Here is a 13,415-nt window from a genome sequence, read left to right on the forward strand (position 1 = left end):
GTGGATTTTAGCGTTCAGGAACACAAATACTATTTCTACTGCAAGGATCTTTGGGCTTAACTCGTAGTAGTTGGGTTGCATAAAACATAGCTGCCAAATAATCCCAAAAATGTGGGCCATCTGCTATGCAGCTCAGGAAAAGAAAAATATATATATAACTAACTTAACCTTGGAAACATACTCTGACAATTAACTTGAAAGGAATAAGAAAAATGACGAGAGACAGATGTTCTTATTTGTAAACCCACATGAAGTGCTAGAGAAACTCAGTGGGTCAGGCAACACGGGATTCTGCCTGGTCGGCTGAGTTCTTCCAGTATTTTGCAGGCTGCTCCAGATTTCCAACACCTGTTCTTATTTGTAAGTTGCCAGATGTCCTCTGTGGACAAGATACTGAAAGCTACCATACAGCAATCACTAGCAATTAGGAAGGAAAACAGTATGAAGATCTGTATAGCAAGGGGATTCGAGTACAAGAAGGAAGATCTGATGAGACCACACCCAATTTTATTCTCCCTACACAAGGACATATTTGCTACAGAGAAAATGTAACAATGGAAACAGAGATGGACATACTGTCCTATAAGAACACTTTGTATATGTTTTCTTGGGTTTCGAAGAGCTAAATGTCAGTTACTGAAACAGACAGAACTTTAAGGAGGCTTGACTGTGTAAGATGTAGAGATGATCTGTCAGGGTCTTCACTACGTCGGTGAAAGCTGACATAGATTGGGTGTTACTTCATTGACCACCTTCACTCTGTCTGCCGCAAAAGGCAGAATCTCCCTGGGGATATCCATTTCAGCTCAACTTCCCATTCTCGTGACATGGTTGTCTTTGGCCTCCTCTACTGCCACGATGTGGCTACACTCAGGTTGAAGAAGCAATACCTTATATTCCCCTCCGGTAGCCTCCAACCTGATGGCATGAATATGGATTTCTCCAACTTCCAGTAATTTCTCCCTCAATCCCCCTCCCCTCTTTTACCATTCCCATTCTTGTTCCCCTCTCACCCTTTCTCTTCTCCTTGTCTGCCAAATCACCTCCCTCTGGTGTCTCTCCTCCTTCCCCTTCTTCCATGGTCCACTGTCCTCTCCTATCAGGTTCCTTCTTCTTCTACCACCTTTTATCTCTTCCACCTATAATCACACAACTTCTTCTGTCATCCGCGTGCCCTCCCCCACCTCCCCACCAACCCACCTTCTCACCTCCTCACTTGGTTTCACCTATCACCAGACAACTGATTCTCCTTCCTCTACCCTCCCTCTCCCCCTCCCCACCACCTTCTTATTCTGGCTTCGCCCCCCCCCCGCCCATTCCTAATCCTCACGAAGGTCTCAGGCCTAAATCTTGGGTGTTTATTCTCCTCCATAAATGCTGCCCGACTTGCTGAATTCCTCCTGCATTTGGTGTGTGGTCTTCAAGATTTCCAGCAACTGTGGAGGAGTCTCTTGTGTTCTAAATAACTTACTATTTGGAAGCTGCATTAAATTGTTATATTCCGTTACATGGACACACAGTAAAAGGGCAGTGTCTAGAACCTCTGAAATGAAAGTGCCAAGTGCCCCCCCACAAGACATTATAACGTTGCCACCCTCTAGCTGGTAGAACACCAAACTCTGGTACAATGCACACAGACTGAAAGTTCAGTATGATAATGTCCACTAAAATATGAAGAGCTGACTTTTCCAGGATGGCAATAAAGCATGTAAAATCAGTGAAATATCATTTCACAGATTATAGAGACAGGGAGCAGTACAATACAGAAGCAAGCCCTTCAACCCAATGAGCCTACACTGAGCACAGTATCCACTCAGTTAGTCCAAACTTCCTGCATTTGGTCCATGGGAAAAAGGCTGAACATGCACCTTATTTATGCCTCTCATCAATTTCAGCATTTATAAAAGGTCGCCCTTTTGATTCTAAAATTCCTTTAGAAGGGATTTATTCCTTCTAAATTCCAAGGAATAAGTACCTAGCCTGGCCAACCACTAGCCCTGGCAGCACTTTTCATAAATCTTTCGGCACTGTTTCTAGTTTAGCCACATCCCTCCTATAACAGGGTAATCAAAACTGTATGGTATCAGTTTGAATATTATACACCATTTGGACTTAGAATATAGAACAGGCCCTTTTCCCCACCATGTCTGTGCTGACCATAAAGCTAATCTAAATTAATCTCATCTACATACACATGGTCTGCATCCCTCTACTCCTTCCTGTTCACATGTCTGTCTAAATTCATTGCTATTGTATTTACTTCTATCTCTTCCCCGGCTGCATGTTCCAGACATCTAACACTTTATGTGTTAAAAAATCTTGCCTTGCAAAAGATCCTGCTGAAGAGTCTCGGCCTGAAACTTCGACTTTCCTCTTTTCCATAAATGCTGCCTGGCCTGATGCCTTGCAAATCTCCTTTGAACTTGCCTTCCCCACCGTAAATCTATGTTCTCTAATAATTCACATTACCATCTTGGGGGAAAAAAAGAGTCGATCTATGCATCTCATAATTTTATACACTTGTTCATGTCCGTCCTCACCTCCCCTAAGTCTCAAAGCTCCAAAGAAAGCAAAGATAATTAAACTATTTGATTCAACTTTGAGTGTGAGATATCATTTTATAACTCTCATAGTCTCAGTGTACAACATATTTATTTGGTGTGCTCTCGGAACATTGTGAATCCTTGGTTTATTTTTGCTATTATAGGAACAATAACATCTAAAGCAGTGAGACAGGAAGATTTGTGTGGGGTGCAGTAGATGGTGGAAGCATGCACCTCTTATTTATTCAGAGATCACTACCTTACTGCGGGTCATGACTTACTGGAACCCAATAGATTTCTCAGGTTTAAGATCATTTGGATCAGACTGTAAATTCTCATTCATTTAGTCCAACAAAAATTCACAAGTTATGAATAGTTAAAGTGATTTTGCTTTCATGTTAAACTTGTATGGCATCACTGCCAATACTGGTAGCCCATCTCTCACTTGTGAGCCCGGAATTAGATTGAGGGACAATGATGGAATGTTGATACATTTTCAAGCCAGGATGGTCCCTGACTTGAGGAGGAAAGCTGCAGTTTCACCATGCCCACACTGTCATTGACCTTTTACACATGGTTAGTATTGTCATGGGGTAAAAAGGTTGGTGATTTGCCGCTGAGAACCTGGAGGATAGTACACACTGAAGCCACACAGCAGCGGAAAGAATGAATGAGTAAATGTTTAGGGTGGTGACTGCCAATCAAGCAAGGGGTTCCCTACCATCTCCTTATCACAGTGTTCCCTATCACCATATCAAAGTGTTCCCTGTATTCCCTACCACCACCTTATCACAGTGTTCCCTGTGTTCCCTAACACCATATCGTAGTGTTCCCTGTTCCCTACCATCTCCTTATCACAGTGTTCCCTAACACCATATCAAAGTGTTCCCTGTGTTCCCTACCACCACCTTATCACAGTGTTCCCTGTGTTCCCTAACACCATATCATAGTGTTCCCTGTTCCCTACCACCTCCTTATCACAGTGTTCCCTGTGTTCCCTAACACCATAGCACAGTGTTCCCTGTTCCCTACCACCACCTTATCACAGTGTTCCCTGTGTTCCCTATCACCATATCAGTGTTCCCTGTGTTCCCTACCACCACCTTATTACAGTGTTCCATGTGTTCCCTAACACCATATCACAGTGTTCCCTGTTCCCTACCACCTCCTTATCACAGTGTTCCCTGTGTTCCCTAACACCATATCACAGTGTTCCCTGTTCCCTACCACCTCCTTATCACAGTGTTCCCTGTGTTCCCTAACACCATATCACAGTGTTCCCTGTTCCCTACCACCACCTTATCACAGTGTTCCCTGTGTTCCCTATCACCATATCAGTGTTCCCTGTGTTCCCTACCACCTCCTTATCACAGTGTTCCCTGTGTTCCCTAACACCATATCAAAGTGTTCCCTGTGTTCCCTACCACCTCCTTATCACAGTGTTCCCTGTGTTCCCTATCACCATATCAGTGTTCCCTGTTCCCTACCACCACCTTATCACAGTGTTCCCTGTGTTCCCTATCACCATATCAGTGTTCCCTGTGTTCCCTACCACCTCCTTATCACAGTGTTCCCTGTGTTCCCTAACACCATATCAAAGTGTTCCCTGTGTTCCCTACCACCACCTTATCACAGTGTTCCCTGTGTTCCCTATCACCATATCAGTGTTCCCTGTGTTCCCTATCACCATATCGTAGTGTTCCCTGTGTTCCCTATCACCACATCACAGTGTTCCCTGTCACCATATCACAGTGTTCCCTGTGTTCTCTATCACATCACAGTGTTCCCTGTGTTCCCTATCACCTTATCACAGTGTTCCCTATGATCTCTATCACATCTCAGTGTTCCCTGTGATCTCTATCATCATATCAGTGTTCCCTGTGTTCTCTATCACTATATCACAGTGTTCCCTGTGATCTCTATCACATCTCACAGTGTTCCCCGTGATCTCTATCACCATATCAGTGTTCCCTGTGTTCTCTATCACTATATCACAGTGTTCCCTGTGATCTCTATCACATCTCACAGTGTTCCCCGTGATCTCTATCACCATATCAGTGTTCCCTGTGTTCTCTATCACTATATCACAGTGTTCCCCGTGATCTCTATCACCATATCAGTGTTCCCTGTGTTCTCTAGCACCTTATCACAGTGTTCCCCGTGATCTCTATCACCATATCAGTGTTCCCTGTGTTCTCTATCACTATATCACAGTGTTCCCTGTGATCTCTATCACATCTCACAGTGTTCCCTGTGATCTCTATCACCATATCAGTGTTCCCTGTGTTCTCTATCACTATATCACAGTGTTCCCTGTGATCTCTATCACCATCTGATCGAAGTGTTACCTGTGTACTTCCATTCTTCTCCTTTCTTTGCAACTTAAAATAAGCTTGATTCTAACTTTGAAAACCAAAAAACTGCAAGATGCTGGAAATCTGAAGCATATCAAAAGGTGTTCTGAAACTCAGCAGGTCAGACAACATCTGTGGAAGGAGTTAATGTTTCAGTTGAAAGACTCCCTGTGAGACTTGAAGCATTAACTCTGTTTTTCTCTCTACAGATCCTGCCTTACATGCTGAGAGCTTCAGCAGTTTCTATGAAAGTCCCTTCACTCATTTCTCTACCAGTTAAGCATTGCTTTTCAACTGCTGTTTCTACACCTTTGGTGCGGCTTCTAGCGACGTGAAAATGTTAGCACATAATGGTGGTGAAATAAATGGAGGCTACAGACGAAGGATACACCCAGTCCAACTTCAGCTTTTTGGTCGGAAGTTCAGCTTTATCTTCCAGGCTGTAGGTCTCCTTAATCTCCTGGGGCATATACATGGTGACAGGGCGCCCACGTAGGAACATTTTTACGTAGCCTTCCTCTAAAAGAAAAAGACAGAATATAGCAATTGTTCCTCTTTATTTAGAATCACTTAAATACTATAAAATGAAATAAATTAATAGGCATTTAGAGACAGAATGAAAGTGAAGTACAGTCAACACCAAAATTTGGTTTAGCGTAGTAACTTTATTATGTGAAAAGTTTCATACAGTTTCATTACATGCAGTGAGTAGTGTTCATGTTGAAACAATGAAGCAGAATTTTTCAAAGATGCAGCAACTTGTGACAACATTCCATCTGACCAAAATTACATCAGTGACTCAACATGCTATTTAATAGATATTAAACATACAAAACAAAGAACTCAATGCAGAAAGCAGGAGATGGCAAAAGACAGCATGATAGAGGAAAACACAACGTACAGAAAAAGACGGAACAAAATAAAAACAAACAGGCATGTTCCTTACAGCTCATCAAATACTTGATTGTAAAAGGTAAGAAATTAAAAACAAATCTGAAAGTATTGGCTCGGGGTTTTAAGTGGGCTGATCACACTTGGAGACCTCGACATGACAGTCGGGCTGTTGAGATTCTGACTTGGACTTTTAGAAAGTGGTAGGGTCAGAGAGGGTGACTTGCGAGTCCCAAGCTTCCCAGTAACTTTAACTGAGGTGGTTCCATATTCTTGAACAGTTGGTTCCTGGTTCAACAGAAGACCAAGGAGTTCAGCACTGCTTTCGGGAGAGGCGATCAGTTTTGGAGTCTGACCCAGAAACACCTGCACTGAAACTACATGGAGTTGTCATAGATGCCGAGTATATGGGAGAGCAGAAGCAATAAAATGATTATCGATGACTTTAATGTTTAACATTGTTAGTGAAGAATAAACTAGTATTTTAACAACAGATTGTTTCACAGTTTTCAACTCTTAAAATACTGGCTTCAGTCGTAAAATATACTGATTAAGGATTTACAGTCAGAAACCTGAAATTATCTACCTCTCCCTTTTAAAGAGAGACATTGTATCCCAGACAGTTTTCTTATCCAGATAGCCCATATTTAATAGTCACAAATGCTGCACAGCTTGGCATTAAACTTTGATCATTTTTGTCCTAATGATTTTCTCATAATTGAGAAAACATTGAAATGAAACTTGTGGTTGGAAGACAAGAATACTGAATGGACAATGTAAGTGGCAAAACAGTCTTTGAAGCATCTCAGGGACTTCCGAGATGATTCTATGAAGTCACTTTGCATGATAAGATAAAACATGTGAAGGCAAATGGACAATGTACTTACATTCTTCCGCTGTCCTGAACTGCATCACTCTGCTTTATGCTATCGCTCAAAGTAACTTACCCTCTAATTTGATAGTTAAAAACAGAGACTAGTTTAGACACCACAACACCCAGGTAACACTTGCTAGGTTTGTCTATACCACAGACGCCATCTGATCTGCTAGGCGTTCCTTATTTTTAAGATTTCCAGCATCTGCAGTTTTTTTGATTTTTATAGATTCATCTTTTGCTCACTGCTTTGAAGAGGCTATGCTCATGAAAAAACAACTACATGTTTTAACTAGAAGCATTTACGTTTGGACTATATTTTATCTACAAACATTCATATTTGACTGAGAGATTTGTTTCTGATGAAGCTTGGATCCACTACAAAAATTTTGTTAGTAAAAATTAGTACATTTTGGCAAACTTTCATGCGGATATTACAAAATGATGAGACCTTATTCTTCAAACACCAGTGAATTATTGTAGCAAATTTGAAAAGCAGCAACACTACTTTACATGTGACCTAGCTCTCTGCACCTCAATCACATGACTCAAAAAGCCAGCAAAACATAAAGACTGCCAAAAAATCCATAAATGATTCAGGACACCTCGTCACCATTACTCTGTTATTCCCCCAAAACCTAAATATTCGAAGTCTGTGGTGGTTTGCTCCAAGGAAAGTCTCATTAATGCATTTGAGAGGTTTGGATGCATTGAAAAGTGATTTTCAAATACACAAGCTTTGCATTTCAAAACAAAATGTCAGCATGCTTGGAGAGGCTGTGTGTGCATGTGAATGAGACCTGACAGCAAGGAGGCAGGTACGTTCAGAGAGCTAGAGCATTGCACAAATGAGACCTACCTTTGCAATGAGTCACACGGCGTTTCCCTTGTGATTACAGAGACAGAGACAGAAGTGCTAGATAAAGACGTGTATGAGCAAAGTCAGGCTCACCTAACACCTGTTCTAATGGCTTCTTAGCCACAGTCATTTACATATTCTAAATAATCTCTCACAATCTAGTTTATTTATTTAGAAATACAGAGCGAAATAGGCCCTTCCTGTTGCACTGCCCATCGATCCCCGACAATCCCGATTTAACACTAACCTAATCACGGGACAAGTGAGGACAACCAGTTAACCTACCTGGTACATCTTTAGGAGGAAGCTGAAGGAAACCCATGTGTTACATGGGAAAGACCTATGGAGGCTTCTTACAAAAGATGCTGGGACTGAGCTGTGAACTCCAATGCTCCAAGCTGTAGTAACATCATGCTAGGTCCCTTGCTTGCTACAGATGTATTCTATGTTCTCCCCCCGCCCGACAAATCTGTTATATGCTAATTTAATTTATGATATATTGTGAGCAAGTGTAATTTCAATCCCACTAAACCTGAAGGGAATTTCATCATAATTAAAAATCAATTCATTTGGTATAACCTTTTCTTTCTTCTTTCTTTTTCAATCTTTTTATTAGTTTCATAAAATAAAAACATAACATAGCAATAATGCAAATAGTAGGAGATACATTGTTGTACTTAAAATGAGTCATTGTAAGACCAAATAGTATAAATTGACAAAACTCCCAATCGTGTAGGATAACAATGAATAATAGAGGACAAAAAAAACTGGAGAAAAATCATGAAAAAGAAAATAAAATAGAAAAAAAAACAAACCCCATCCCAAAAAAAACTAAACAGAATTAGTCAACTAAACTAAAAGACTTGGGCAAATTTTGAAAATTCTGTGTTAACAAATAAACTCTCCAAATGGGCACTTTCACATAATTCTGAATGTATCTCTGCCCTATGATAATAAACATATCAAATTTAATGAAAACAAAATTGCCTGTATTCATTCAGGTGATAGACTGACTGAAATTCAACAAATGCACCGTTTAAAAGTTAAGGCAATCCTTTGGACTGAGAGGAGGAGATGGGGACATGTATCTTGGACTCCCAAGGTAATCCAGCTTTAGTTATGGTCCCCAAACCCTTATCATCTCACTTTTCTCTCCTGGCCCCCTCACCCATTTTCTCCTCTTCCTTCCTTCTAAAAAATGCCGTCATTTGCCTCCCATCAAGGAGATTCTCCCCCCCCCACCCCAATCCAATTCCCTGTCCCAACCCTGTGCATCTCTATTGATCTGCCCTTTCTCCTCTCTTGACATCATCCAAGACTTGAATTTCATCGCTACTCCCTCCGGCTCTCTTGATATTCTCCAAAGGTCTACTGAGGTGTCTTTGCTGTTTCTATATAAACTGCAATTCTAATCCTCCTCTCTCACTAATCTTTCCAACAATGAATCTTTTTCTTTTCCAAATCTGAATCTGTATAAATCATTGCCACAGACTGCCGTGGAGGCCAAGTCATTGGGAATATCTAAAGCGGAGGTTGCCCGGTTTTTGATTTGTAAGGCTGTCAAAGGATATGGGGAGAAGGTGGGGAGAAGGTAGGGAGAATGGAGTAGAGAGGGATAATAAATCAATCATGATTGAATGGTGGAGTAGACTTCATAGGCCAAGTGGCCTGATTTTCCTCCTGTATCTTATGCTCCACATGACTCCACTTGCATGATTTTATGCTACCTCACAAGTCATATATCGCATTTCTTCTTTCAATTACACTTTTTACTCTACATGCTGCCTCCTAGCAATATGTTGCATGCACGTCTTAATGAATTAATCTATTTATTGAGATACAGCACGAAATGGGCCCCTCCAGGCCCTTGAGCCATGCCACCCAGCAATCTCCTGATTTAATTCCAGCCCAATCACGTGACAAATTAATCTACCTACTGGTACATCTTTGGATTGTTGTTAGCACCCGGATGAAACCCATGCATTCGTGGGTGGTAACAACAAACTCCTTATCAGCAGCAGTGGGAATTGATTTCCACCTGTACACTGAGGACTTTCAGGTCCAACTTTCTTCCACCACAATCAAGCAATCCACAGCCCAAGAGTTTTCAAACCGATTGTGGCACATTGCAATCTTGGAAATTCTCTTTCTATTTGAAAATCTGCACTGACTTGCACATCTCTTTCTATAATTGCTTCCTGCACCCTCTAATTTTATTGTTTCTGATCTCTTGTGCATCCAAACATTCTTACTCTCCAGAAGTCAAATCATGTTTTCGGATGTTCAAGCTTTAAGCTGTGAGGTTTATTTCATAAACTCTCCGCCTTTCTCTCTCTCTCTCTTTCCTTAAGGCTTACCTTAAACTTACCTCTTTGTCCAAGGTTTGAGTCTATTCTCCTATTACCCCTTCTTTAGCATGACATGACATGTGTTTTGTTCTTTAAGAGGGGTATTTAAATCTAAATCTGTTGCTGCTAGGCATGGGATAGGGAAGAGGCATGGAATTAAGTCAGTTTGAAGGAAGGGAAACAACTGTATTAAGAATGAAAATGCAGGGAGATGCAGGAGAAATAGTTTATGAGAATGGATTTTCTTATTACTTTAGGTTTATGGATAAGAATAAGTATTTCTTACTGAGCGGAAGAGGAATTAAACATTATACTGTGTCATTCATGATTTTGGGATCTCTCAAAATATTTGACAATTATTTAAGTAATTTTGGTGTGTCATTATTGAAATGCTGTAGACCACTTGTAAACATAAAGGCTCCCACATAGTGATGGGATTGATGAATAAGCAATTAGTTTTAGTGATATTGGTTGAAGGATTGACGTTGACAAGGGCACGAGGAAAAAACTCATTTGCACTTCTTCAATTAGTTTTATGAGATCTTTTGTGAGATAAACATTTCAAACAAGAGATTCAACAGGGAACCACAGGTTCAAAGTGATACAATTTACCCACATTATGTAATAAAATAACATTACTGAAGGTTAGTCATCTTTTAAGAGAGAATGTTAAATCTATCTGAACTAATGACGAAATTGTTTTCAGGTCTTAACAACATCCTCTATCAACACTGATTTAAATGCAGGTCAGGAAGATGGTGCGCCATTTAACAGGGCGAGTGTTGCTGTAGAGCTGTATTTCCTAAGTGGGTTGCCATGGAAGACATTATGTCTGCAATGTTTATCCCATTCTTCAGAATAAGGGAAGGAAAAAGGGAAAGGGAAGGTAAAAAAAAGTAAGGTAACCATGATAATTCACAGCTAAGCCTCCCAAAGGAGTTTCTGATTGAAAGTGAAACATGGCAGATACACATCTCCTGAAAGGTAGTTGGGTCAAGGAGAGGGCAAAATCCTTGGGAACAAATACCCCATTTCTTGAAAGCATTATTAATTGATGTGTAAATGATACATTAACTGAGCTTCATTACTCTACAAAAATCCAATGCCTAACAGTCAATGGATTCGATATAGATTCGAAGTGAGTTTCCTTCTCAATGGCTGAATAGCCTAGCAAACTTGTGTGGCATTGTGGTCAAATCCCTAATTTATAGCTTTGCAAATTTATCTGTTTGAAAATTTAGAGAAACAAAAACAAATTTATAAAGGTTTTTTTAATCCAAAAAATTAGAAAATTGAAATAGGAAAGAGCAAAAAGCAAGAACATCACAACTTATTGACTGTCTTGATAAGATCTCTAGTGCTGAAAATGAATGATTTACAAAACTACTCACCTGCATTATAGAGAGGGTCCCTGGATTTTCTATGAAAGAAAATGCATTGGAATGAATGTTTAGTGTTGGTACCTCTTAGATGGAGCTTTTGTATTAAAAGAGCAATTAGTGCGTTATATTACTAGTCTAGAAAAATACAGTAATACATTTTGAAACCGCTGAGCAAACGTGGAACCATCTAAACAGCTGTGAGAGCAGTGTCAGATGAGAAGGTCAATCATCACCTGCATGCTGGCAAGCAGAGTGTTGATGCAGGGAACATTCAGTCTACTTAAGCCTCGTCATTCCCACAGGTGCTTAAGACACACAATGGTTAGTATTCAATTCTGCTATCACATCAAGTTATTTCAACGTCAATCTGTCCAAAACTATCTTCTAAAGAGGCATTTCAGACGACATCGAAATCCAAACTGGACTCACTTACCATTTGTCGTACTGTAAGTTTGACTTCTGCTAATCAAATTCAATTCATACAAATTCAAACTATTGGAATTAAGAATATAAATTGAATGCTGTTGTTTTGATTTTTTTGCCCTGATAAAATCCTACATTAACTTATTGCTAGGCATTGAAGAGAATAATCAATCCTCAGACTGGAGCTTGGCGCTGAAGTTAAAGAAAGCATTTGAAGCCTGAGAGAGAGAATATTAATGGCATTTCATCTGTGTTATCAGCTAACCACAATCTTTTGTTACACAGAAATAGCAATAACATCCTACTAAACTCAATTCAGAAATGACGTTCAAGTCAGAAAATTGTACATATGCACTTTAACTCACCCATCACTGATCTTTTTGCCGCTAGACCCACTGCTGGTTGATCCGGTGCGGGCCCTATTGCTCTTTGATTCTCCGAAACTCTCTCTTCGTGCTGCTGAAGACACACGTTCAGAAGAATTGCTTCTCTTCACAGCACTACATTAAAATATGGTTTATTTGTTCAAAAATATTCACAACTTCTCTGTCATTGTGCATTTATTGAGAAATAATTCTACTTATTTCAAATGCAAACATCTTCCTTCAATTGACTTTTCATTCAAATTATTTTTATTCACAACTGTTTTATGTAAAGCAAACACTCATACTAGCTACATGTAAAATAACTGTTGTTGAGCCCTGATGAAGAGTCTTGGACCGAAACATCGACTGTTTATTCATTTCTATAGATGCCTCCTGACCTGCTTCAGCATTTCGTGTATGTTGCTTTGGATATCTAGCATTTGCAGAATTCCTTGTGTTTGTAAAGTAAGTGATTGTTTTTTAGAAGGTGGGCATGTGGCCAAGTGGTTAAGGCGTTGGACTAGCAACCTGAAGGTCATGAGTTCAAACTCCAGCCAAGGAAACGTGTTGCGTCCTAGAGCAAAGCACTTAATCACTGGTGCCAAGCTGTATGGGTCCTAATGCTCTAATATTGGTGTCGTGGAGAGGGGAGACTTGCAGCATGGCAACTGCTGGTCTTCCATACGACCTTGACCAGGCCTGCGCCCTGGAGAGTGAAAACTTTCCAGGCGCAGATCCATGGTCTCGCAAGACTAACGGATGCCTTTATTATTTACATTAAAAAATCTTAGTAATGACAAGGATATTAAACTCTAATACTAAAAGGAATTTGTGTGGAAAATATCAGCAATATCCAGTCACATTATTTCATACTAGGTTTATCGTGTTAGGAATATTCTGTCAATACAACTGACTGAATATAATAAACATTGGACATTTTTTACAGAGCATATTTCCCATAGATGTATGAGTTTATTTTAACTGTGGCCCTTATACATCAGAGTTGGAAATATATTGATGGTTCATATCTAGGTTCCATCACTGATCACAGCAGTATTGAGAATTTTTTTTCACTGTTTTCCATTACTGGTTTATGATTAGGATGGAAACTGAAAGAAACACTTGTATTTCTGCAGTGGAATTCAGGCATTGGTCCCACCAAGACCCACGTTGCCCTGACAGACTTTTACTACAAACTGAATATTTTTGAAGTGTAATCTCTCCCATGATGCTGAGATACAGTAGGATTATAATTCAACTATTCATTATTGGACTCGTATTCAGAAGTCAGAATTATTGGTCTGGAGACATGTTTGAACCTCACCACAGCAACTCAGGAATTTTAATTTATATACTTATTAAAGCTGAAAATTGTA

At 40.0% G+C, this 13,415-nt stretch overlaps 1 protein-coding gene across 10 annotated transcripts in view; it reads right to left on the bottom strand.

Annotated features, from left to right (window-relative positions):
• The window catches only part of eml1 (EMAP like 1), a 234,399-nt gene that overhangs the window by 45,789 nt on the left and 175,195 nt on the right, over positions 1-13,415 (bottom strand). For 8 of the 10 annotated variants that reach the window (XM_063047449.1, XM_063047454.1, XM_063047422.1 and 5 more), the window contains 4 exons: positions 12,040-12,174; positions 11,261-11,289; positions 7,522-7,548; positions 5,287-5,416 (listed from right to left, as the gene is read on the bottom strand). In XM_063047449.1, coding sequence (XP_062903519.1) covers positions 5,287-5,416; positions 7,522-7,548; positions 11,261-11,289; positions 12,040-12,174 — 321 coding nt within the window. The remainder of the gene's footprint in view (positions 1-5,286; positions 5,417-7,521; positions 7,549-11,260; positions 11,290-12,039; positions 12,175-13,415) is intronic. The other 2 variants (XM_063047414.1, XM_063047435.1) reach the window with 1 other exon arrangement.

The sequence above is a fragment of the Mobula hypostoma genome, chromosome 1, assembly GCF_963921235.1.
Source record: "Mobula hypostoma chromosome 1, sMobHyp1.1, whole genome shotgun sequence".
Lineage (NCBI taxonomy): Eukaryota > Metazoa > Chordata > Chondrichthyes > Myliobatiformes > Myliobatidae > Mobula > Mobula hypostoma.